This window comes from Salminus brasiliensis, chromosome 17, assembly GCF_030463535.1.
Source record: "Salminus brasiliensis chromosome 17, fSalBra1.hap2, whole genome shotgun sequence".
In the NCBI taxonomy this organism is placed as follows: domain Eukaryota; kingdom Metazoa; phylum Chordata; class Actinopteri; order Characiformes; family Bryconidae; genus Salminus; species Salminus brasiliensis.
The window spans coordinates 4,131,834-4,159,058 of record NC_132894.1 but is presented as its reverse complement, the minus strand read 5'-3'; the positions used below and the strand labels follow the sequence as shown (position 1 = coordinate 4,159,058).

Here is a 27,225-nt window from a genome sequence, read left to right as displayed (position 1 = left end):
CGTACAGGTGTGACCGGGGTACAGCGCGTCTCGAGGACACATTGTAATCTGGTGAGAGAAGCATACGACCACATTATTCACGTAGTGCGAACGCCAAAGCGTCTCCATGCGTCCCCGACAGCAAAGCTCCGCCCACATCAACTGCATCACTGCCCCAGCCGGAAAATACGAAATTACCCCTAGACTGCACTGCCCACACATGGTAAGCCTACACGTGTAGGGGGAAGAAGGAGGAAGGTAACCATAACAACACCACCACCACATGGAAACACCTATGAGCTTATCTAAGCACCTCAAAGGCCTCGTTTACACCTGGCATTAATTCAGTTCAATTGAATTCAAATGTATTGATATAGGGCTTATTTACAGCGTCCTGGGTTTTTAACATGACTCGGTCATAAGTGGTCAGTACAAAGTACAGGTGGGAACGGGGGGACAGTGTGTCTTCGCCCACATCAACCACATCACGGCCCAAGCCGGAGAATTCACAACAACCTCATGACCACGCGCGTTCCTGCCTACTTTACTCGGACAGACGCTGCCGGTGGTCTGGTTCCATTCATCACTACTGTGAACAAATCTTATTTAGTTCGTTTCTCCAGAACGGAGCTTTTCCATCAAACCACTCTGAATGACTTCAGTCACATTTTTAATGTTTAATTATGTGGGAATATTAATAAATCAGCAGAACTTCCTCTTTAATTCAATATTATTATAATTAAAGATAATCAATATAAATCTTCTAAAACTGATAACGCTGAATCGGCACCTTCCGATCAATATCTTGTGAAATTACTGCTGCATTTTTATACCTCTGGTGGTGCACAAACACTCACACACACACACACACACAAACAGACACACACAAACAGACACACACAAACACACATCAAAACAAATAGCGGAATGTGGCGTTCCCCATTACAGTAGTGCTGGAGCAGGGTGTTCTCCGGTACCGGTGAGGAAGTTCTGGTGATGGTGTGCTGAGGGATGGGGGTGGTGGAGCTGCAGGAGGGTGGGGGGGGATTCATCACTGCAGACAGGCCTGAAATAGCCTCTGCCCAGCGATGGATGAACGTGTGCACTTGTTCGTCAGGCCTCCCCGCATATTTCCACTGCTGGAGGCTATAAATCTGACCACGACGACGTCCCTCGGCGCCCGTTCTCGTGCTTAACGTACCCATACAGCGACCTGTACCTGAGACTACAGCAGAGCTGGACTGGAAAAGAGACGCAGCCTTTCACTCCTATTACTGAACCACAGATCTACTGCATATGGACTGTCATATACTATATGGACAAAAGTAAAAGTTCTGCTCATTCATTGTTTATTCTGAAATCAAGGATATTAAAAAGACTTTATCCTGCTTTTGTTGGAGTAATTGTTTCTACCGTCCAGGAAAGAAGGCCTTCTATTAGATTTTGGAGGAATATTGCTGTGAAGATTTGATTGCAATCAGCGACAAGAGCGTCAGTTCTAGATGTTGGATGATGATCACCAGCCCACCTCATCATCCCAAACCCCCCCCCCCCAGATGTACTTGATGAAGCTCCACCATCATCCCAGAGAACACTGTTCTTCCACTGCCCCACAGCTCAATGCTGTGGGGGGGCTTTGTACCCCTCTAGCTCACGCCTGGCATTAGGGCAGGGAGCCAATAGGTTTATGCTTAGCGGCTCCAGTGTGTCCTATTCTATTGGCAATACTGCTCTACAGGGACTAGAGAATCTGTGTCACCGGTCAGCAATGGTGGCAATGTGAAGTAGCTGAATGCATTCATTAGTAGGGGCTGTCCACAAACATTTGGAAGGTATCATTCTGAACCATAGGGAGGTAGTGTAGTTCTGCAGACTGCGACGGTGTTCAGAAACCAGTCAAATAACAAAGGTTTCTCCGTTCAGTCTCACTGCTCTCATATGGCACGTTTCCTTACATCCAGTTAGCTTGGGATGTATTTGATAGGTTCGAAGACCAGCCATGATAGACCAACTAAACATCAGCCATTTTATTTCATATTAAACCCAACTTTACACAATTCTCGACCTTTTGAGCAGGTCTTTGGAGAGATAACAGCAAACTGCCAAGAGCTAACAATAAATGGAAGCTAGCACCATGCTAACTGCTGGCCTAGCTAGCATCCACAAATCGTTAGAGGGACGTTAGCATAGCCTACAGTCCCTTTAAGCGTACAAGCTGGTAAATAAACGCCATCACTGGTTTTCCCGCCGAGACCTTACAGGGTAGGGTCTACAGCGAAACACACAAACGCAGAGTTTTTCACGCTCTATGGTCAGGTGTCCAGTCTGCGAAAAAAAAAAAAACCCACAAGAGAATTAGCCGAGAATTAGCTCATAGGCATCCATGAGTCCGGTGACAGAGCAGGTCAGTGGGCTGCACCTAAGTCTATTCAGGGTGATGTTTTAAATCCTGTAGTCCGTCAGGCTTCTTCGGAAACCTCCAGATTGCGGATCAGGGCTTCTGGACGGCTAACGAAAGCCCCAAGATTCTGTCTGTATGTGTGTGTGTGTGTGTGTGTATGTGTGTCCTCTTGTGTGTGCTGAAGCTCCTCAACTGAAAGGTGGTCTGACAGTAAAGTCCAGGAGCCTCCAGGCGGCGAAAGGGTTGGTCTCCTCCTGGTCCCGACACAAAGACCAATGATGAATACTCTGGCGCATATGCTTCTGAAAACAGGCAGACAGATAGACAGACAGACAGACAGACAGACACATACGTTAATTTGATGTCAAATGACATACAACTGATATCTAATTTAATCAGCCATAACATTAGTACCACTGAATGGTAAAGTTCAATACGTTGGATTATCTTTATCTACAGCAGCTCTTGTCAAGGGGCGGATATATTAGGCAACCAGAGATCATTTGTGATGCTTTAGACAACTGGAGAGTCTGAACATCCACAAAACATCTGGTAGGTTTTGTTGGGTGTTTCTGGTTTGCAGTGGTCAGTACCTACCACAAGTACCAAAAAAAGAACAACTGGTGAACTGGCAGCAGGGTCATGGGGACCTAAGGCTCACTGATGTGATCCATGAAGGCCCCAAATCACAACTTACAGAACTTAAAACATCTGCTGCTAACGCAAAGTCTGGGTGCCACATACCACAGGGCAACTTCAGAGGTCTTGTGGAGTCCATGCATAGAATGGTCAGATCTGTTGTGGTGGCTTAATGGGGACCTACTCGATTTTACGCAGGTGGTACTAATATTTGGCTGCTCAATGTATTAGATATACAGCACTGTACAGCAGTCTCCACAACTGTTTTAAACAATAATAAACCCAAATAAACATAGGCAGTGGTCAGTGAGAGTGTCTACCTGTAATTAACTCTATATAACATTAGAATAAACCCAAATAAACATAGTCAGTGGTCAGTGAGAGTGTCTACCTGTGTTTAACTCTATATAACATTAGAATAAACCCAAATAAACATAAAGTCAGTGATCAGTGAGAGTGTATACCTGTAATTAACTCTATATAACATTAGAATAAACCCAAGTAAACATAAAGTCAGTGGTCAGTGAGAGTGTATACCTGTAATTAACTCTATATAACATTAGAATATACCCCAATAAATATAGTCAGTGGTCAGTGAGAGTGTCTACCTGTAATTAACTCTATATAACATTAGAAAAAAACCAAATAAACATAAAGTCAATGAGAGTGTCTACCTGTAAAACTCTATATAACATTAGAATAAACCCTCAATAAAGATAAAGTCAGTGGTCAGTGAGAGCGTCTACCTGTTTTTAACTCTATATAACATTAGAATAAACCCTCAATAAAGATAAAGTCAGTGGTCAGTGAGAGTGTCTACCTGTAATTAACTCTATATAACATTAGAAAAAACCCAAATAAACAAAGTCAGTGATCAGTGAGAGTGTCTACCTGTAATTAACTCTATATAATATTAGAATAAACCCAAATAAACAAAGTCAGTGATCGGTGAGAGTGTCTACCTGTAATTAACTCTATATAACATTAGAAAAAAAAAACAAATAAACATAAAGTCAGTGAGAGTGTCTACCTGTTATTAACTCTATATAACATTAGAATAAACTCAAATAAACATAAAGTCAGTGGTCAGTGAGAGTATCAATCAATAAGAAGGACCTCTATTTTTATTCATGGCTATTTTTGCACATATTTAAAAAAGAAACGTATCCACTGAGGATCCTTGTTCAGTGCCTGCTCTATGAAACAGAACTGCTTCTGTTCAAAATCCCCCTCAGGGGCCTGTCAGAGCGCTCTAGTGTCAGATTTATAACCCGTGCAGTGCTTATGGGCTTCTGAAGCCCAGTTTGGCCAGAGCAGCTCCACTCTGGTTCAGCGCTGTAAGGCCTGAGCTGCTGGACTGTACAGTGAGGAGCATGGGCACTGTGGGGAATTCTGCTGCATATTCATGAAACTTGTGTTCTCATCATTCTTTATTTGTTGTGCCTAAAGAAGCAACTCTGGGTGTAAGCATTTTACTCTGAGATCTATGAAACTGCAGAAGCTGCAATGAACAATGTAAACAACTCAGAAGCACTAATGGGGAAGATTAGGACTGGATGGTTGCGGAGAAGCACAACCATGAGCCTGAGGGTTTTATCTGGACAGACAAGGTGATAATAACCCTTTATTTGATGATGATGATGATGATGTAAGTGTAAGTGATGATGGTGGCAGAAACATCTCGACTTCATGTCTAAAATCAGCCTCTGATCACGTTGTGGTGCAGAGATTCGTAAGGCAGCAATACAATGATCAGAAGTACAGATATATGTATATATGCTCACAGCTGCTGATCTGGGCAGTAAGTGTTTATCTGCTCAGTAAATCACTGATATTAGAATGAACACTAATAATAACACTCCTACAGAAAGTGATGGTGGTTCTCCATCACTGTGTTCATCATTAGAACATCTCCAAAGTTCTCTTCATGGAGTCTAGTATTTAGAGGTCTCCTCAGATCAACACCTGGTTTGGTGGTAAATCACGGCTTAATGATGGTAAATCAGGTGAGCTGCTGCTGCTGCTGATGATGATGGAGTTGAACACATCCTCAACGCTGTGCTGGCTGGACTGGGGGGGCTGGACTGGGGGGGGCGTTTAAATAACGTGTTTAGGTGTGTGTATATATGTATATACACACACACACACACACACACACACACACACACATTTATTTAACATATTTTAAATATTTAATAGCATAATAGTAGCTCCTCAACCCCAATGACTAACCCCTATGACTCCTTAACTGATGATGATTTGAAGGTTTGGCATCACTCTGTGTGTATGTGTGTGTGTGTGTGTGTGTGCGTGTGTGTGTAACAGTTGAACTTTACTAAACTTTGAAGACAAACACAAAAAAAACACACAGACATTTTAATGAGCAGCTGCTTCCCATAGGACTAAACAGATAGCGAGAGCTGGAGGACATAATGCTATGTGTGAATGCACCCCAGTGGCAGTAATTACACCCCACTGTGCTGGACTCGGCACCCCTCAGGCTGCATCAGCACTCACCAGGTTGCCCTTCACCATGTCACCCTTTGAGTCACAGGTCACTATCACCGCCTGAGTCTTGAAGGTGATGTAGAGTACAGGGCCTTGCCTAGCCATCTTCCCCCCAAACAACTGCACACATACAGCAAGACCACAGTGAAGGAACTGTGATACAGAGCACAATCAACACAATTCACACTAAAGCTCAAGTCTAAATACTAACGTCTATAAGATCTGTTTGAATCCAGTAAGCTGTGTGTGTTTTTTATCCAGTATGAATCTGTACTGTGTGTAGTTTTAAGTGCCTGACAAAATTTGTTGTAATATGATTTGAATCCAGTATGAATCTGTAGTGTGTGTAGTTTTAATAGTCAGGCAGTAATCAGTGTGGAGTGATTTTAATCCAGTATGAATCTGTGGGGTGTGTAGGTTTTTTTTTAGGGGTCTGGCAGTACTATTTCTTAAATTATTTGAATCCAGTATGAATCTGTAGGGTGTGTACTTTTAATAGTAAGGCAGTAATCACTGTGGAGCGATTTTAATCCAGTATGAATCTGAAATGTGTGTAGTTTGTACAGTCTGTCAGTAATAACTGTGGATTTGTTTTTAACCCAGTATGAATCTGTTGTGTGGGTAGTTTAAAGTGTCTGACAGAATGTGTTGTGATTTTAATCCAGTATGAATCTGTAGGGTGTGTAGTTTTAATAGTCAGGCAGTAATCAGTGTGGAGTGATTTTAATCCAGTATGAATCTGCAGTGTGTGTAGGGTTTTTTTAAGTGTCTGGTAGTACTATTTCTCCAATTATTTTAATCCAGTATGAATCTGTAGGGTGTGTAGTTTAATAGTATGGCAATAAATGTGGAGTGATTTTAATCCAGTATGAATCTGTTCTGTGTGCAGTTTTAACAGTCTGATAGTTTCAATTGTGCAAATTATTTTAATCCAGTATGAATCTGTAGGGTGTGTAGTTTTAAAAGTATGGCAGTAATAACTGTGGTGTGATTTTAATCCAGTATGAATTAATAATGTTTGTATTTTTTTTGTCTGACAGAATTCATTGTAATATGCCTTTAATCCAGTATGAATCTGTTGTCTGTGCAGTTTTAATAGTCTGATAATTGTTTTAATTGTGAAATGATTTTTAGCCAGTATGAATCTGCAGTGTGATGATGTGTAATTAGATGTTTGTTCAGATGGATTGAATTAAAATAATAAAACTCAAATAAAAGTCAAATAAACATTGTTAAACATGTCATTTGTACAGTGAACTGAATCCTTACAGATGTACTGCTGCTGTTCGTTAAACACATCACTGGAGGATGAGCTGAAGATCAATGTAAGTAAACTCACCTGTACATTGCTGATGTCAACAACCTTGGAGTGAAACTGGAGGCGCTTCTCTTTGCCTTGTTTAATCGACTGGGCCAGCTTGATGTAAGTCTACAAAACCAAGTAGAAAATACAAATCTGCTCATTCTGGATACCTTCGTTATTAGAGCCACATGATCACGACAAAATAGGCAAAGGCCTGCATCACATTAACCAGAACACTGTCCAAACAACTGGACGCAACTAGGAAACACACTGAATGTCCACTTACAGCTTCATAGCACCAATCCTGCAGGATCTCCAGGTCTCCTCGAATAATGGCCTGTAAACAGAGAGCAGGGAAAGATGTGATTTATATGAAGCACCCTGCATGTATATGACTGCTGATGCACGATATGGACAAAAGTATTGGGACACTCATTCATTGTAACTTCCGAAATCAAGGCTATTAAAAAAGTGTGTATCCTGCTTTTGTTGGAGTAACTGTCTCTACTGTCCAGGGATGAAGGCGTTCTACTAGATTCTGAAGGAGGAGCTCAGGATTTGATTGCATTCAGCAAAAGTGAGGCCAGGATGATCTGAACTTTTGGAACAGTTCTTCCACTGCTCCACAGCTCAATGCTGCTGGGGGGCTTTATACCCCTCTAGCCCACGCCTGGCATTAGACGTGGAGCCAATAAATTCATGCTGATCTGCTCCAAAGAGTCCTATTGTATTGGCAACACGTCTCACAGACTAGACAAGCTGTGTGTGTGTGTGCTTTTGCACATCTGTATCAGCAATGGGTGCAACTTAAAAGTAGCCAAATGCATTCGTTAGAAGGGGTGTCCACAAACATTTGGACATGCCGTGCATGTAAGACTCTGCACTGTACTACACAACCGTGTCCTATATGTTTGTATTACTTTTATTATTACTAACACGACTGTTGAGAAGGGTGAAGCAAAGCATGATATTATTATTATTATTATTATTAATATCTTCACCAAGAGAATCTGCTTGTGCATCTCGTACCCGGTGAATAAAGGAAGAGAATGAGGTCGCTCACCTCTAAGACATTGGGGATGATGTCCTTCTCACACTGTTTGAGGAAAGAGTCCTTATTAAAGTTGGGGTCCACCTTCATGATCTCGGTAAGAACTGCGGGCAGCTCACACCCGATGAATAGCCCACCTGAGCAGAAACATGGATCACAAAGAGCAATCACGTTCCTCTTGTTTATCTCATGCTTACACTACGCAAATGTTTGTGGACACCCCTTCTTATGAATGCATTCAGTTATTTTAACTTGCACCCACTGCTGACACAGATGTGCAAATGTACAGACACAGCTTGTCTAGCCCCTGTTGAGAAGTACTGCCAATAGAATAGGCAGACCTATTGGCTCCATGTCTAATGCCAGGTGTGGGCTATAGAGGGGTATAAAGCCCCCCCCCAGCAGCATTGAGCTGTGGAGCAGTGGAAGAACTGTGTCGGGGTGGGAAGTTTATGATGATGAGGAGGGGTGGTGATCATCATCCAACATCCTGACCTCACTAACACTCTTGTCACTGAATGCAAGAAAACCCCCACAGCAAAAGCTTGCACAGCTCCTCCTCCAAAATTTAGTAGAGAAAGCCTTCTTCCCAGAACAGTAGAGACAAAAAACTCTTATATTTCAATGATTCACATTAAAAAATTATTTATAATCTAATTCATTTAGTTATTAATATTTAAAGAAATAATCAATTAGTTTGTATAATTAATTGGCCTAAAACATAATAAAAAATCTTAATGTATGACATTTAATCTTTTTTTTTCTCCATCATCATATAACACTCAGAGGGTTCACTGGTGGGTTTGGATAATAAATAAATAATTTTTAAAAAGGCTATATCTGTGTTGTAGTCATGGAGAATGCCGATTCCATTCACCACCACTGTAAAGAGATAAGTGTGTAAGTGTGGTTCCTCCTGCCCAAGTTTATATGCAATTATATATGCATACTTTTATCTTTGAGGTCCATGATCTTGTCTATGGCAGCGTGGAACGGTCTGGTGAAAAATCTGATGCTCTCATCATATTTCCTCATCAGTTCGGTAAGTCCTGCGGACGGAAACACAGAAACTGACGTCTACACAGAAAGATCATCCGTTTTTCAGACTTTCAGCATAAATAGCTCACATATCAGGCCCACAATCCCCATACCCGTGCATCCCTAAAGCAAACAAACCTAGAATAACCTCAGGAAGTAAGTGCATGTGTGTGTGTGTGAGAGATCTGCTGCTCTTCTGCATTCTGTCCATTTAGTCTTAGAGTGGGGGTGAAATGCAGCAATGCCTCCAACACTCAGCAGAGCCAATCTCACTGGTTAATTCTCATTAGAATTAGGACTGATGAGGAAACAGGACCCCTTACACTGTGCTTTCTAAAGTTACTAAAGGACAGGTCTCTGTGGTTTTCGGCGAAGCTGCAGCGCCATCTGTTGGCATCACCCCCCCCCCCCAAAGCCATTTTAAAAGGCGCTCTCTAGATTTCAGGGAAGCACGTGTCCATTTACAGAGCATTTTTCTAATGAGTAATCAGACGTCATATTAGCAGCCCTAATGGAATTTGCCCTGCTGCTTTACTCTGCAGGAAGCCAGTGCATTAGCTGCTGCCGGTGTATAAATACAATACATAATGAGACGAAAACACGGTTCGAAAGTAGAGAGGAGCTCCAGAACGATGACGGCTGCCAGAGTACACATCAAAGCTAGAAGCTCATTTTTATAACGAGTGTTAAGATGTGTGTAGAGTTAGTCTGTGCAGGACCGTGTAGAATAGCATGAAGCAGAGGGGCTTTCTTTCTCCTTATTCTATTTATTTCCTCTGGATTTATTATTCATCACGCTACACAACTACTCTACTTTACACTGCTTAATCTGTGATTTTTATATTACTTGATATTTGTCATTTCCGATCCATATTTTTATTTAGTTTTATTATTTTTTTGTAATCAGACATCCATCAAAGCATTTTTTTAGCTGTACTAGCTAGCTGTACTCTGTCTGATTGCGCTTGTGACAAACTTTGAAAACAATTAAAACTAAAAAATAATAATAATGGAAATTGTTTTATTATATATTATAACTCTATCATAATCAGTAGTATTACAATAAGAAAATACAATTTATTTGTTTTAGTAATAATTAAGACAAATAAAAAAGGAAATTACTTAAAATAAAATAAAAAAATACATCATAATTGTCAAATTCAAACAATATATATGCACACAAATATGATATTATTAGAAACAATATTTTATTATTTTATTGTTAGTACTGTTTAATCATAAGATTTTATTAATGTTATTTAATAATAATAAAAATGTATTACCACACAAACGCCACAGCAATAACGTTTTTCCTCACTTTTTTCCCTTATTAACAAATAAAAACCAAAGAGGAGCCGCTGGAATAGACACAAGATGAATAAAGTGGAAAAAGTCAACAGTAAAAGTCTTACTGTTGAAAACGACACTGTTGTCCTTGAAATCCTTCCAGTACGGGTACCACATCACGTCTTTGTAAAGCACATCATTCGTCTTCTCCCTGAAAACACACACCGAGAGAGAGAGAGACAGAGACACTTGTGTGTACAGTCTTGATCTGCAGCAAGATACAAACTGAAAAGTCAGACTCGAAGATACAGAAACTGCATGAATATTAAATTATTAACTGTGCATCATCAATCACTCCAGAATTAATACTTCAGTACAGAACTGTCATTACATCACAGCAGACGAACAGCAGTACTAGACTAAGATTCAAACAATGCAACACACACACACACACACCAACTAGACCCAAACTAGATCCCCCTCAAACCAACTAGACCCCCTTCTAACCAACTGTACCCTGCCTCAAAACAACTAGACCCCTCTCTCAAACCACCTAGACCCCTCCCAAACTAACTAGATCTCCCTTTAAATCAACTAAACCCCCCTCTCAAACCAACTAGACCCCCCTCTCAAACCAAATAGACTCCGCCCTCTTAAACCAACTAGACCCCCCTCAAGCCAACTAGACCCCCCCTTAAAACCAACTTGATCCCCCAGTCAAACCAACTAGATCCCCCTACAAACCAACTTGATCCCCCATCAAACCAACTTGATCCCCCATCAAACCAACTTGATAACCCTACAAACCAACTAGATCCCCCTACAAACCAACTTGATACCCCTACAAACCAACTAGACCCCCCTTCAAACCAACTAGACCACCCCCAAACCAACTAGATGCCCCTACAAACCAACTAGACCCCCCTTCAAACCAAATAGACCCCACCCTCTCAAACCAACTAGACCCCCCTCAAGCCAACTAGACCCCCCCTCAAAACCAACTTGATCCCCCAGTCAAACCAACTTGATCCCCCAGTCAAACCAACTTGATCCCCCTACAAACCAACTTGATCCCCCAGTCAAACCAACTAGACCACCCCCAAACCAACTTGATCCCCATCAAACCAACTAGATCCCCCTACAAACCAACTTGATACCCCTACAAACCAACTAGACCACCCCCAAACCAACTAGATGCCCCTACAAACCAACTAGACCCCCCTTCAAACCAACTAGATCCCCTTCAAACCAAATAGACCCCACCCTCAAACCAATTAGACTCCACCCTCTAGACCAACTACACCACCGCCTCCCAAACCAACTAGACGATTCCTCAAATCCACTAGACACCCCCCCCTTAAACCAACTAGAAAGGTCCTGTGTAAAACTGCAGAGAGAAGGAAGTCACAGTGGGGTGTGGGGTAGGGGGGTGAGAGGAGAACACTGACGTACTGGTTGGGGTCAAACATTATGGCTTCGCTCCTCTTTCTTAACTTGGTGGGTGGTCTGTAACGTCCACTAGGGCCGATATTAAAGTGATTCTTCAAAATCGATTTAACCTGCAGATCACAGAGGCGTTATTTATTTACACTGATCACCAGCATGATTTATTCAGTCTGCCGACTAATAAACACATGCAGATGTGAAGCACATCATTTCTAATCAGACATCCCTATATAGAACATTTCACACAGATTACACACAAGTTACAAGGAGTGTTATAAATAATCATAATTATACTTAAATACAACATTTATAACACTTAAAACATAATAAAAACTATTAAACATTATATATAACATTATATATAATATAATATATAATATATAATAACGGTTGAATGTGTGGTTATATTTAATAATATAGACTATAATATAAAAGTCTAAAATATATACTTTTATTGTTCAAATATTGTCTACACATTTGAAACCATACCTGTATTTTTGCTTTTAATTTAATTAAATTAAATAAGTTTTCCTCATTTATTCTGACATTATATTAGAAGCAAACTCTTTTATTCTATTTGCTTTTATTAACTACTTTAATTATAAAGAAATAAAAAAAATAAACATTATTATTATTGCTGCTGCTGTTGTTAGTAGTATTGCAGTTAGTACCTTTTCTCTTCTAAAATCCACATAATAAAAAAAATAAAGCCACTAAGTGATTAATAACAGTCACATGTAAGTGACCTGTGGTGATCCACCGTGCCCGATGGCAGGTGTGGGCTAGAGGGGTATAAAGCTGGCACTGAGGGGTATAAAGCTGGATTGATGGTGATCCATCCAATACCTCTGGGAGGAGTTGGAGTGTCAGAACGTATCACCCAACATCAGTACAACATCAGACTAACACAATCAAATCTTTACAGCAATGTTCCAGGATTTGGTGTAAGGCCTTCCTGGACGATAATGGAGGGCAAACTCCCTACAGTTACCCACTTTATTTAGAAGAAACGCTGGAGGAACAGGTGTCCACAAACATTTGCATGGATCTGTGCAGGTGAACCTGGGTGTGTACTCATTTATACACTAGAGCTGGGCAATATGACAATATTTTATCGTATCGTGATACTGTAAGAGCATAATTGGTCTTATGTAATTGCATAAAGCATATTTTTGAGTAAAAAGGACGATACTCAGTATGGGAGAGTATTTGGATAGCAGTTGTTTTTTTAAATATCGTAATTTGGTATATTTAAATATCGTAAAAAATTGCTTTAAATATTGTGATAGAATTTTTTTTTTCCATATCGCCCAGCTTGATTATATGCTCTACATGAACACGCTCACCTCTTCTGCTTTCTGTGCTAGAGTACCCAGCTCCTTATTCGGCACCTCAGAGGTCCTAACTGTTTTGGACTGGGCGTTTTTTTTCGTAGAGAGATGGTTCAATATGGGCATCACAGTTACTAGGCCGTCAGTTTTGGAAGCACATTATTGGTAGCAGAGGCTCTTATTTCCCAATGATTTCTTCACATCAGCTCATCATAACCAGCTCTTTCATTTCATTGGTTAATTAGACCTAAGAAGAGTCAACCTGCCGAAATTCTGCTGGACATCATCAGAAGGTTTACCTGCTGGATTCTTCTTGCTGATTCTTCTAGCTGCTCTATTAACCACTTTATGCCCTTTAGCAGTTCATTATCCTTGCCCAGTTCGTGCTTTACGACGTCCAGAATCTGCCACAGGAAGCTTTTCTGTCTTCTATCGTCACCTCTCCACAAATAACGTACCTACGCACAGCAGGAGTTCAGATCAGAGCACAGCAGAGGTGCAAACCTCCAACTTCAGAACCAACTCTGAACACACCAGAGCTGTAAACAGGCAGGAACCTGGCACTGCCATCAGCAGCCGGAGTCTAAGAGAGCACAACTGGCCGTGCTCTCTCCCCTCATCACTCTTTAAGCAACGGCACACGGCAACAGACGCTGGCTGGTGCGTTGGGGCCGGGCACCCGACGCATTCCTCTGAGCGTGTCGGCTGCCCAGCTATGCCGCATTGGCAACACCTGGAAAAGAGGCAGTGGCTGGCTTTGGGTGTACTGTCGGGAGCATTGCTAGTGCTGGGGGGGGCTACGAACAGGTGGGTTAACTGGCAGTGCCAGATAAATAATAAAATAAATAAAATAACATGTTTGGATAACTGTCATAGCATTAAAAACATAAAAATCTGAGTATTTTTTTTATCCAATCAGAACAGTGGGATTTGAAGACAGGGTACAACACTGCTATGTAGTGGTCGGGGTTTAAGCACGCCACAAAATGCTAATTTTTGCATGTAAACTATTAATTAAAAATGCTGTATTTTTGAGAGTTTATTTACGGCATTTAGCAGACGCTCTTATCCAGAGCGACTTACAAGGTGACTCATATTACAGAGGCAGGCCAATGCAGTGTTAGGAGTCTTGCCCAAGGACTCTTATTGGTGTAGCGCAGCATAGTCACCCAGACCGGGAATCGAACCCCAGTGTCCCACATGGTGTTGTAGCTCAATGGCAGGTAGTGGTGCTATCTGTTGCGCCACCCCAACCAGAATTGATACAGTTTCATAAAACATAACATTGTGATACATCGCTATATTGATATTTTGATATATTGATATCTATATTGATATCTACAGCCCTGGGCGCGTGCTTTTAGCATTTTAACGTATTCGTTTCGCATCAAGCACAGTGATACTCCTCTTGATTTGGCATCGAATTCAACACCAAGTCAACACCAAGACAGCCGTGCCACTTGAACGCACTTAGAATTGTATATAAACTTACATAGAAATTGAGAGTAAACTCAATTAGCATGACCCCACCCCTGCACCCGCCCCTCAACATAACATTTAAACCACCCTACACGTCAGAACAGTCCGTACCTGTGAAGAGCTTGTGACGGACCCATTTATCCTGTGTGCAGGGGATCTGTCATATATGGAAAAACAGGGACGTGAGGCCAACAGCAGAAATCTCCTGACATTTTGCTGAAACAGAGTGTGGGAGAACAACTACACAGTGAATTTCTCTCTATGCGTGCAACCTGAACAGTGTCTAATGTTCCAGTTACTACTAATGTCGAAGGACTCTCTTAATCTTGCAAATATTAGACCCCTTTTTAGCCCCAGATTCAAAATACATGATAAAAACAACAGCGCAGTAGAATAATACCAGTAATTTGGAGGGCTGCTCATAATTACAGCAATTACATTTCACAAAACAGTTTCACAAATTCATTTCACAGTATTTCGCAATGTTTAGTGATTCTGACATCATATAAAGTTGGACAAGTATGTAGAAGGTCAATGTTTATGCATATGCATAAACAGCAGCATACGCAGAAAAGCATATGGTGATGCAGAGGTGGGCAATCATCACGATATTTCATCTGATGATAGACAATATGCTTTTCCGAGCAGATCATGGATCTGATTGTGCTTAAAGAAGAGAAAATCCAAACAGTGCAGTTCATGCTGGTTGATTGGACCTTCAAAATGATTATAATACTAATAAGATAAGATAATTCTTTATTAGTCCCACAGTGGGGAAATTCCCAGTGTCACAGCAGCAAAGGGATAGCAAGACACTCAGATGCAAAACATAGATAAATTACCTTTAATAGATAATATATATATATATATATATATATATATATATATATATATATATATATATATATATACACAATATAAATAATAGAAGTAAAAAAATAATAACAATATAATTTATTAATAAGCTCTGTACTGAGCACGGGGTCGTATTTGGATAGCATTTCATCTCCTGCTACTGATGCATTGTGTCTGCATGTCAAAACACGCATGATAAATCCTGTTCATTGTGAAGATGTCGTTATACATTATGACACAATATTGCCATATGTCCCAGCTCTATCAGTAATACTGCATTTTATTTTAAAGCATCTGTCTATGACTCTTTAAAGCATCCGTCTATGACTCTTTAAAGCATCTGTCTATGACTCTATACGTCTGTTGAGCCTAAATGAAGACCAAAACCAGAACTTGACCATGAATCATAGTTGTTTTCATCAATCTGCCAACGCTATAGGAGATCTACACCAGCAGGGCGAGGGAGCGCACTGGCAAAATTCCAGCTGACCCGTCTTCCTGGACATCACCTCTTCCAGACACTCCCCTCCGGTAGAAGACTCAGAACCATCAAAACCAGCACAACACATCACAATCCTAGAGCTGCAGCACTCCTAAACCACAGTGGACACTGTGAGGGCCAGTGGTGGCTCAGCGGTTAGAGCTCTGGGCTATTGATCACAAGGCCCTTCACCCTCTCTCTGCTCCCTGGCCGCTGGAGTTGGCTGCCCACTGCTCTGGGTGTGTGTGTGTGGGTGTGTGTGTGTGTGTGAGTGTGTGTGTGCTCACTACCACATATAGGTAAAATTCAGAGGACACATTTTGCTGTACAGTGACAAATCTGTGCACCTTTACCTTTCACACTATAATCTATAAACCTAATCTATAACTGAACTGAGCTTCTAAACTTCACTGAACCGAACTGGACTCACCTGTAGTACAGTACTGATACACAACATGCAGAACACCTGCACTAGGATTACTTGCACAGCTGTAGATGTTCCAGATGTTAATTTTCTGTAAATGTTTAGATCAATATGTAGATGTCTGTACATAGATGTCTACCAAGGCTACATATGGATGATTTACATTCAGGGCATTTAACAGACGCTATCATCTAGAGCGACTTACTCAAGAAGAATCTCATCCCCCCACCACTTCGGTGCAGGACAGAAAAAGAGTCTTTTAGTACTTTTTAACTTATTATTCTTCATTCTATTTATTATTTTCTGTATTCTCCTCTCTTAGTGTACGACTTGTTAACAGTCGGTTTGTTGTTACATGGTAATTGGTAAGACAACCTGGTGTTGCTCTTACCAAGTAAAATCCTTGTATGTGTAACACACCTGGCTAAATAAAGAGATTCGATTCTGATTCTGAATCTGATTCTGAATCTGATTCAGATTCAATCTGGCAACTCGATTCAACAGTGGCAGCAGATCAGACCCTAAACCACCCTCAACACAGGTCAAAATACCGAACTGGCGGCAGGTAGATGCAGTAAATGCACTAAGCCTCTCAGTCTGCTCAGTAATGACTGATTTACAGAGATATATCTGAGTCAGACAGCAGAGAATCAGTCTGAGTCCAGTATCTGGATTAGACAGCCTCCCCTCGGTCTCCTCTGCGCTGCTGGGGCTGGGTGTTAACGGGGCAGCGCTGCAGACCAGCCGTGTCTAATGTCTGTTATTTTTTTGCAATATTTCTCAAAAATGTCTGACGTCTCTAATCTCTCCAAATTTCATCATTTCTAATCTCACCTGTCTGCACCGACACAGGGTCGCCGCCATGTTTCCGCGCGGACCTTCTGACGCACTTCCCTGGGCGGAGCTACCGGCGCGGCTTGTTTACATACGATACAACGATAAAATACATGTATATTTTTTAATATAACCACCAATTTAACAGTTATTACGTTTAAAAAGTGATGTAGATATGCTTAAAAACGAATAATTAATTAATTAATTAATAATTCATTTGATAATGTGAACATTTGATATTTTTATTTTTAATTTTACTTTTACTTATTTACTTATTGACACACTTGAACACATCAAACTCAAGAAATGTCAATTAAAAATAATTTAGTAAATTATTTTTTAAAATGCAGCTGATGTGCTGCACCTGACTTTAATTGTAATGATTTTTTAGTAAATAATGTGGGGGTGTTTTAACTTTAACACAATAGAATTGCTATGATGTATATATTATATATATTATATATATAAACTAATATTAGACATATGTAGTGGTTGGGGTGGCGCAACAGATAACACCACTACCAGCCACTGAGCTACCACACCATGTGGGACACTGGGGTTCGATTCCCGGTCTGGGTGACTATGCTGTGCTACAGCAAGTCCTAAGGCCCTCCTCTGTAATAAGAGTAACCTTGTAAGTCGCTCTGGAAAAGAGCGTCAGGTAAATGCCATAAATGTAAATGTATATCTATTAATTAGATGTATATTTTGCATATGATATTTAAAAAAACATTTCTTCGGTTTGATTTGTTTAATTATATGACTCTCATCTCTGAATATTGTTTAAATAAAATGTTCAGTAACAGCATGTAAAACTTAGAACGTAACAGGGTGGTGGTTCAACTGCATCACCTTAGTTAGATTATATAATCCTCTTATATAATCTGGTTTTATATAGCATATTGTTTCACAAATTACAAAATGCTGGGAATGCAAGACCGATAATACGTTGTGGGCAACGAGAGAACAGACAGAGCAGGTGTGTAATGCCAAAAAAATCATTTTATTAATAATTTAGTGCATTTCACAACCCCTCCAGTCTTCCCTGTACTGATTTAATAATCACTGCACATCCAAACAATGAGAATAAAAAAACAACTCATGCATTCACACTGAAATTGTGTAATTTCAAAAATTGTTTCTATAATAAAATGGTACAATATAATACAACACAATACAACCTCACCCAGGGCCATCTTCTCGTAAGGCAAAAGCAATCACACCTGTGAATCTGAACAGCAATCAGACAGACACTTCTCTTGATTCACCCTGAAGAGCTGCTAGGAGTGTTTGATGACTGGGTTGACCCCTATATTATTTGAACCTCTCTATTAGTGATTCTAGCAGAGCGTCATTTTACAGCAGATAAACAACTCTCAGGCTAATGTGTCGCCTCCAAACATGGTGGAGGTAGTTTCGCACACTGTTACTGTAACTAAGATCCCAAAAGTAAACAACAAGAGAACCCCATTTCCTCACAAATAAACTTAAAAGTGTATGTTGATTGATTGAAGGCAAAGATTCATTAAAAACATACTGTAGATACTGTAGATAATCTGTGATCAAAAATACATATTTCACAGATTGTAAATTTACATGGATGCAGATATTCTTATGTGTTCAAGTGGGACACCTAGGCCTGGGTTTTCCAGGCACGTGTCCAATAGGAGGTGATGTATTAAGGATAGTGATTTATAGCTAACGCTAAAACTGCATTAAAACAACACGGATATATGATCAGAGTTTCAACAGTAAGAGTCATGTTAAATAGGGGTGTGATGGCACGTTACAGTTTGTTGTAAACAGTCACACGGAGAATACACGAAACTGCGGTAATTTTAAAAACCATACCATGTGTTTACAATAGCAGGCGACCAATCATTTCCTATGGGAGCTCTAAAAAGCTAACGTTAGCTAGGCTTTTAAATGGGACAGTTGTGTCCTGTCAGACAGGAGGGTGGTTCAGTGTAGATTGGCCATATGCTATATAAGTTGAGGTTGTCCTAACACTGTGAATTTCGCTGGTTCCTGCTTTGAGACAGATATACAAACAGTCAAGGCTGGCTACCCAAAGTCGAACGCTAGGCAGCAACACCACCACCACCAGCACCACCACCACCATTTGCACTGCTAGTGCGCGAGCATGCTCGGCCCAACTCGGGCAGGGGACGCAAATCGGGTCGCGACAGGCTGTAAGCTGCTGGATTTGCCTGGTATTGTGGGAACAGTAGTGGTTTAGGAGTGTTGCAATGGTAACTGTAGTCTTGTTTGTCCCCCCTCATGCCCCTCTTCCTCACTTTTGGATTCAAAACAACTGAAAATAAACAAAGTAATAAATAAACAAGTATTTCACCACAATTATGACTTTTAACATCTTATTTCAGCTCAGAAAATCATGGTGTCTCAGCGATATAGTGTCATATTAAAAATATTATGTCAAATTTCTGACATGAACATTTGATCTTTATTTTAATAATATTGACAAATGGAGATAATACAACTGAACACATCCAACTCAAGAAATGTCTTTTAAAAATAATTTAGTAAAATTATAAAATGCAGCTGATGTGCTGCACTTGATATATATATTTTTTTTTGTAAATAATGTAGGGGTGTTCTAACTTTATCAAAATAAAACTGCATAATTATTAATTTATATTTTGCATATGATTTTAAACAGACATTTCTTCGATTTGATTTGTTTAATTATATGACTTCCATCTCTGAATATTGTTCTAATAAAAATGCTCAGTAACGACAAGTAAAATGTATTTTAAGAAATGTAACAGGGTGGTTTTTCAACTGGATCACCTTAGTTAGATTACATAAATCTCTTATATTGTTCAAATAAATGTTTTTTTTTGGGTGTGTGTTTGTGTGGAAACACACTGAACATGCTAATGTTTACACTGCGGCTTAATAACACACACACTATAGGCTGTATTAGCTACATCAGGGGTATTCGCTAAACAGCACTGGATTGAACAAAGTGTAACCTGCATGACAAACTACATGAAAAGAAACCAGCTTAGTCTTATGTGTTTTTTTCCTGTCGTACCAAACTCTGAGGTTAAAATCGTGGTGTGAACCGAACTGTGACATTTGTGTACCGTTACACCCCTATTGTGCAATAAGACAGGGGCCAGAGATCCATGTCGTTTTTGGCCTTTTACTTTACTGAAAACAACATGTTTTTAATGTTTTTATGAATTTAATTGTAAAATTTTTATATCTGATCAATGTAGCACACCTCAAAGACATTTGGACAGTCAAGTGTTCCCCCATATTAATTACATAAACCACTGTCTTTGAAAACACACTTCAAAATGCCCAACCTGGGACTTTTATTTTGAAGAATGTCACGCTTATCACGCTTTTGGCCAGCCGGAGGCATCAGCCGGCAATGCAACAGCCATCTGTGGCTGGGAGCCCAGGAGCATGCCTCGCTGGGTGGGCAGGATGGCCCTCCCTCTCCTCACCATTACTCATTGCGATGCTAGGCATCCGTTAGTGTTCTCGACCAATCGCATCTAGGCATCTAATGGTGGTAGTCCACATCCTGGCCTCCATCCTGCCAGACTGCTAGTTTTGTGTGATGTGGCTGCCCTCATGTGGGAATTGACCACACTCACTATTTACTGGCTTATGTTATAGCCAGTGGATATTCATTGGTTTATTAAGTGCCTCCATATGTAACTGTAAAAACTCTTTTCCCTGCTGGAGTATCCACCGTAATCTTTACAGTGTCCAGCCCATAAAATACACTATATAGAAAAAAAAGTATTGGGACACCTGCTCATTTATAGCTTTTTTCCAAAATCAAGGGTTAAAGTTTATCTTGCTTTTGTTGGAGTAACTGTCAAGGAAGAAGGCTTTCTACTAAATTTTGGATTTGCATTGCTGTGAGGATTTGATTGTATTCAGCGACAAGAGTGCTAATGAGGTCAGGATGTTGGATGATCACCACCCCACCTCCTCACCCCCAACTCATCCTAAAAGTATTGGCTGGAGCACCGTCCATCATTCCAGTAAACACAGTTCTTCCACTGCTCCACAGCTCAATGCTGGGGGGGGGGGCTTTATACTGCCCTGTGGTTCTCCGGCCCCTATAGCCCCTATAGGTTCATGTTTATCTGCTCCAGAGAGTCCTATTCTATTTGCAATACTTCTGTACAGATGTGTGTACATTTGCACATCTGTCTCATCAATGGCTGCAACTTAAAGTAGCTGAACGCATTCATTAGAAAGGGTGTCCACAAACATATGGAAATAGGAAATAGTGTAGTTATTGACATGGTGGATTCACATTGGATCAAAGTAACAGAGGTTCTCTGGGAAAAACTCCACGCTATGTCCAACGCTCTCTACCAAGCGTCTTGCACGGAAATCCCAGTGCTCAACGATCAAAAAGAGGCGAATGGGTGCAGCCTATTAGAGTAAAGTGGGCAAAAAGGTTCTATCTGAGCCACACCAGGATTAAGTACACTTAAAAGTAAGTGCCTTTTTACTTGAAGTCAACTAGAAACATAAACAGAGCGCTTCTACTTTTACTGTAGTCACTGTTTTACAAAGGCCATCTTTATAATGGTCTTTGTCCATCACTGATCCAACCCAATCTGGGCCTACTTTCCCACAAGCATCCAGGTTTTCAGATCATCAAGTAAAGAGACAGTCCAGTATGATGCTCGAATCCTTTTTGTGCAAAGATGCTTTTAGGAAACCCAGCCCTGCGTTGTATATAGTTCCAGCTCTGACAAATCAACATTTCAGCACATATTATATCCTATAATACTGAAGTCTGACCTCAGAATTTAACAATTGCCCTGAACCTGGTGATGCAGGTACATTTTTTTCACCAAATTAGGCTAAGCCAATCAACCCACCCACCCACTGACAATGCTCCGGACACCAGGAGGCCCGAGGACAAGCACATGCCTTCTCCGATATATATGAAGTCAGTCACCGCCTCTTTTCAAACTGCCGCCAATCCAGCCTCACTGGGTAGCCAACGCGATCCCCTGCTTTGATATATCAGCCAACAGATGCTTGTAAGAGCCAGCATCACCCATCAACAGGAGTGATGAGCGGAGAGAGGAGAGCACCGTCCACCCACCCAGAGAGAGCACGGCCAATTGTGCTCTCTCAGGCTCCGGCTGCTGATGGCGAAGCAGCATGACCCGGGATTCGAACCTGTGATCCTGAGGCCATAAGTTCATTAGAATTTAGTCCTCATCTCCAGAGTTGTTCTCATCGGCTCCAACAGTCATGGTGGAATCATTGCCGATCATGATGTACTTTGCGTTCTGGATGTGGATGTTGGACGGCAGCTGGGCCCACTCAGTCCCGCTGTAATGTGGAGTTGCTGGGTTCTGCCAATGAGGGGGTATGGAACCAAATGTCTGAGCCCCTCCAAAAAAAGCCTGGTAGGACTGTGGTTGTGGAAGTTGTTGCTGCTGCATTAGTAGCTGCCTCCTCTGCTGCGCTAACTCCTGGACCTTCGCGGACTCTCTGATGAAGTCCGAGCGGCGCTTGTTTTCTTCTCGCAGCCACCGTTGCTTTTCTCGCTGCTTCCTGACCAGCTGCTCCTCCTTCCATATCTTCTTCTGCATCTGGATCCTGTGTGGATGCAAAATCTTCTTAGCCATGATCTCAAAGGCTCCGTCTTTTTCCTTCATCTGGACCTTGGTTCTCAGAATCATGGGCAGTTCAGACTTGGTCAAGCTGTTGTCCCGGGGCAGCAGGGGGATGACTGTGTTGTATTTGTGAGGTTTCTCAATGGAGTTCATGACAGCAGAATCTGCATTCATCTCATTCAGGCGAGTGTTGAAGTTTGCCGTTAGCAGCAGCATGGTGTAGGCCGAGTTGTTGATGGCGTCCTCCACGCAACTGAAGGTGGAGCGCCCAGGTTCGGCAAAGTCCTCGGCGAAGGTGGCTCCGGTTGTTGACGTTATTCTCTCCAGCTTGCTCTTCAGTCTTGTGGCTTCTTCATCGTCCTCTTGAGCGTGTAGGATCACAAAAGCATAAAAAGTTTCCTCCTCGTCTTCTGAACTTTTCTTTTCTTTGCTAAAACTGTCCATCTGTTCAGTCTCCTGCACTGACTGTTGGGCAGAACCCGTCGTTCCAGACTTCGGCAGCTGGCCGGTCAACACTGGCTGCGCTCCTATCTTCCCGTTGCTGCTAGCCATGGACCAAAATTTCTTCTCCACACCAGACTCTGCATTTTTGGATGTAATAATCTGACAGGTGCCTAGCATATCCGTGCACTCGCTGACCTTAGCCATGGCTAACTCTGCAGGCTGGTCACATCTTTGCAGAGGGTTTGGAACTGATGCTTTGGAAGAATTTGGTAGCGAAGCAGCTGGGTTTGTTTCTCCAGAATTTACAGACGACGGATTCGCCTGTTTATTCCGGACGTTTCTACTCTCCGGAGGTGTCTGTAGAGGCAGTGGTTGTGATTCCTTATAGTCACTGGCCGTGGACAGGCTTATTTCAAGGCTATAAGACGTGCAGGTGGAGCTGGAGCGAAGAGAAGACGGATAGCTATCGTCCAGCTGATTAGCTGGGTTGGCTTCACCATCTCCAGGCCCTGAACGTGTTCTTTCGGATGGACCTAAACTATTGTTTGCTCCAGATTTGAGCATATTAGCATTACCGCTAATCATCTGGTTGGAGATACCCGCAGTCTGATGTCCAGCTTTAGCTCCAGCTCCTCTGAAATGTCTCTCAGTGTTTCCGGGCTCTGAGGAAGATCTTCCTGAGGACGTTTTGACAGCAGCGTAAGCTTCAGATTTTAACGCGCTGATCGGCTGGTTGGAGCTGCCCATGATCCAATGGTCCGCAGCGTGTCCAGCTCCTGAGAGACTGTCTGAAGTGTTGACATTTGCTCTAGACTCTGCTCCTAGTGTCAGCTTCTCCTCCTGCAGTGGCCTGCTCTCCTCTGCCATCTTCTTCTTAGTGTAAACACAGAGTCCCACAAACCGCCGGGCTCAGGATGCATCCTCAGAGGTCATGTCTGCCATGCTGTCGCCGACTGCTGCAGCAGGAGTCGCCCATGATGATCAACCTGAAACAGAAGGAGATCGTTTTCATTTTCATTATCAGCTGCCATGGTGTCTGCTGCCTACATCATATTCAAACGGCTGGGAAAAAAAAAAAAAAAAAAAAAAAAAAAAACATTTTATACATACAAATATGTATAATTAATGAATGTATAATAAATAATTTATCACCAGCATAAAAGTATTATACTTTACTTACTATACTATACTTTATTATTATTGTTATTATTAGTAGTATTATTATTACTATTATGGCCCACTGGACAACTCTGAGCCCCAATAAATATTAGTTTAATAATAATATATTATTAATAATAATATAATAATATTATTATTATTATTATTATTATTTAATGGTTCAATTTCAATGTTATGGTTGTTTTTAAATATTAATATTTAATTTTCTACACGCATCAGTCATAAAAAAATGTAAAAAAAGTCTGAGTGCACAGTATTATTATTATTATTTTTTAATGCTTTACCACTTTTTTAAAACTCTTAAAAACTCTCCAAAATTCTTAAAACTCTTAAAAATTATTATTATTATTATTATTTTACTGGTTCGATTTCAATGTTATGATTGTTTTTAAATATATATTTTTTATTTCATCCACGCACCAGTCATTAAAAAATAAAAAAGTCTGAGTGCGCAGTATTATTATTATTATTATTTTTATTTATTTATTTATTTATTTTTACATTTTAACACTTTTTAAAACTCAGATATACTGTAAGGTTTTCTCCAAAAACACAGAGAAAGCGAGGTCAGTCCAGAGGGTCAAAACAAATGTTAAAAAATATATAAAATATCCATAAACAATCTTGGACATTCAGCAGTTGTTGATTATAGGGAGCACTCAGGGGTTCACATATTGTCGGGACTCAGATTTGCTGACGGATTCATTCATTTCCCCGCAAAAATGACTCACAAAAGTGACTCATAAATGATTCATGTAACCTATTTACTCAAGTTCCTTCGGCTAATTTAGAAAGAGTACACTTAGGGGAATCCGCTTAATCTAGACTAAAGAGTATTTCCTAAAGTCTAGACTGACCTTTAACGGACCAGACCATCTTCGGACCAACAAACCTTTCTGATTTCCTCCCTGAAGATCAGCTGAATATTGTAGTTCCTATAAACAACACACAAACAAACAAGACCGGAGGTAAAGAGGAAACAGTGGACAACTGAAGCTAAAACACTATTATCATTCATTTTAATGAGACTTAAGAAGCTGTTTTACAGGGTTGGACTGAACATGGATATGAAATATGATTGCAGCCTCATTCACTGATAATGAAAGCTACACACTTCCAGGGACTTGCCCTTTAAATGAGCTGTGATTGAAACTCAGTTGTATTAATAATGCTGCTCTTGGTGTTTGTCTTGTTGTCTATTCATACAGAAATGAGACTGTACTGAGAAAAATCTACATAATATTAATACACTAAATATTATACACACTGAAACACAGTCAAAGCCAGCTCTTGAACTCAAAGCAAGTGGAATTATTGCTGAATCATTGTGAAATAAGACGTGTAGGCAGGGCTGGGCGATACGGTAAAAATAATATATATCACGATGGTTCAAGACTTTTTTTTCGCAATACACAATATTTATCACAACACATATAATCACAGACTAAACACATCAGTATCTGCAGATTCTTATAATCTACTATTCAGATCCTCTCCTGTACTGAATTTATACAGTGATTTATACTCTATTAACATCTGCTGCTCTTCATCTAATGAACCCAGTCTAATCACACTGTTAGTAATGAAACCTGCAGCTGATCAGTAGATGTTTATTAAGCACTACCTCACCTCCATATGATTAGAAAGGTTTATTATTATTATCACAATAACAAAATTTATCACGATACGATAAAATATCATCATATTGCCCAGCCCCAGGTGTATCTATAGTGATCTATAATAATAATCTATTAAATATTCTGTAGATCTGAGCAGCTTTGCTGTTGAGGAGATCAGCTCTGACTGTAAGTGGGACTGCAGGTTATGGCAAAGCTGAAGATCAAAGGCTGACGTCAGGTCTGAGACTTAAAAGCTCTGGCGTTCAATAACGCGGGTCAATAATCAATGGTTTGAGAGTCTAAAACGAAACGGAGAGGGATCTGCTATAAACTTTAGCTAATAATAGACCTACCTTAAAAAAACCTGCAGCTTTTCCTTCTGTGCAGAAACAGGAAGAGGAAAAGCAGTCTGACATCACTGGGTCAGAGAGCAAGTGGCCGAGGAAATCCCACAAAATAAAGCTTTCAACCACAATAACTCCAGTTTTTCTTCTTCTGAGAGGTTTTTACTGTCCCCTAACCCAGCAAAACACCAACCGACAGCAGATTTCACGTAAATAAACACTTTTGTCTTTTACGGGCGCAATACTGCAGAGTGACCACCAGATGGCAGCAAAGGGTTAGGCATGAAACCCCCATTGAAACATGTCCCTAAACAAGCTGTTTATCTCTGGGTTTAATGTATTTATTTATTTGTTTGTTTGTTTGTATTTGTTTGTATTTCTTGTATTTGTTTACATTTCCATTCTTCTGAAGTTAAACCAAAAAAATCTGCAAGTTGTACGTTTAATAAAAATGCTGCATACAGAGAGGAAGGCAGGAGGCCTGAAGAAAGCTGGCTATATGAGGAGTTTCACTTCCTAAATATATTACACTGTAATACACCCTGAGTTTACCACCATAACTAGTCCTATCTCTAATAATGGTGAAGAATTCAACATTAAATTCTGTAGACAGGGTCAGTGAACTTCAATTTTCAGAGCAGACAGAAAGAAAAAAGGCTCATAACGTTTAATGAAGATCTTATTACGGGTCATTTTGGAGCATCACTTTTACTCACGACATGGTGACACAATTTTCAGAACTGTAAACTGTAAAGATCATCTCTATATTATCTCAAAAAGTGAAAGAAATGATCAAAACGGAGGGTTTTGAGTCGCATATGCTGTTTACGTCTTATTGAACATCACGATTACAACCCTCAAACAGTGTGTAAATACCTCAGGGTTCAATTTCTGGACATCATGAGCGACTAAAGGTCAGTCGTCCTCTTATAAGCTCAATATTTTGAAGG

At 40.6% G+C, this 27,225-nt stretch overlaps 2 protein-coding genes across 2 annotated transcripts; both read right to left on the bottom strand.

Annotated features, from left to right (window-relative positions):
• Positions 1–1,991: 1,991 nt before the first annotated feature.
• timm44 (translocase of inner mitochondrial membrane 44 homolog (yeast)) lies at positions 1,992–17,101 on the bottom strand. The gene is made up of 11 exons (XM_072660575.1): positions 17,057–17,101; positions 14,574–14,678; positions 13,283–13,441; positions 11,659–11,765; positions 10,332–10,417; positions 8,832–8,930; positions 7,894–8,018; positions 7,117–7,167; positions 6,867–6,956; positions 5,537–5,647; positions 1,992–2,682 (listed from the first exon to the last, which is right to left on the bottom strand). The coding sequence occupies exons 1-11, from the start codon at positions 17,084–17,086 to the stop codon at positions 2,569–2,571; spliced, it is 1,077 nt and encodes a 358-aa protein (XP_072516676.1). The 5' UTR covers positions 17,087–17,101; the 3' UTR covers positions 1,992–2,568.
• Positions 17,102–19,671: 2,570 nt separating this feature from the next.
• Positions 19,672–26,316, bottom strand: ticam1 (TIR domain containing adaptor molecule 1). The gene is made up of 3 exons (XM_072659777.1): positions 26,285–26,316; positions 25,170–25,247; positions 19,672–24,119 (listed from the first exon to the last, which is right to left on the bottom strand). Exon 3 carries the CDS (start codon positions 23,998–24,000, stop codon positions 22,279–22,281), a length of 1,722 nt encoding a protein of 573 aa, XP_072515878.1. The 5' UTR covers positions 24,001–24,119; positions 25,170–25,247; positions 26,285–26,316; the 3' UTR covers positions 19,672–22,278.
• Between the last annotated feature and the right edge of the window lie 909 nt (positions 26,317–27,225).

Excerpts from the sequence above, each read along its gene's own strand:
- timm44 (XM_072660575.1), bottom strand. The coding sequence starts at position 17,086 with ATGGCGGCGACCCTGTGTCGGTGCAGACAG. Across the intron at positions 8,931-10,331 it reads CAACAGTGTCGTTTTCAACA|GACTTACCGAACTGATGAGG; the intron begins GTAAGACTTTTA and ends TTCCGTCCGCAG. Across the intron at positions 5,648-6,866 it reads TTGACATCAGCAATGTACAG|TTGTTTGGGGGGAAGATGGC; the intron begins GTGAGTTTACTT and ends GTATGTGTGCAG.
- ticam1 (XM_072659777.1), bottom strand. The coding sequence starts at position 24,000 with ATGGCAGAGGAGAGCAGGCCACTGCAGGAGGAGAAGCTGACACTAGGA.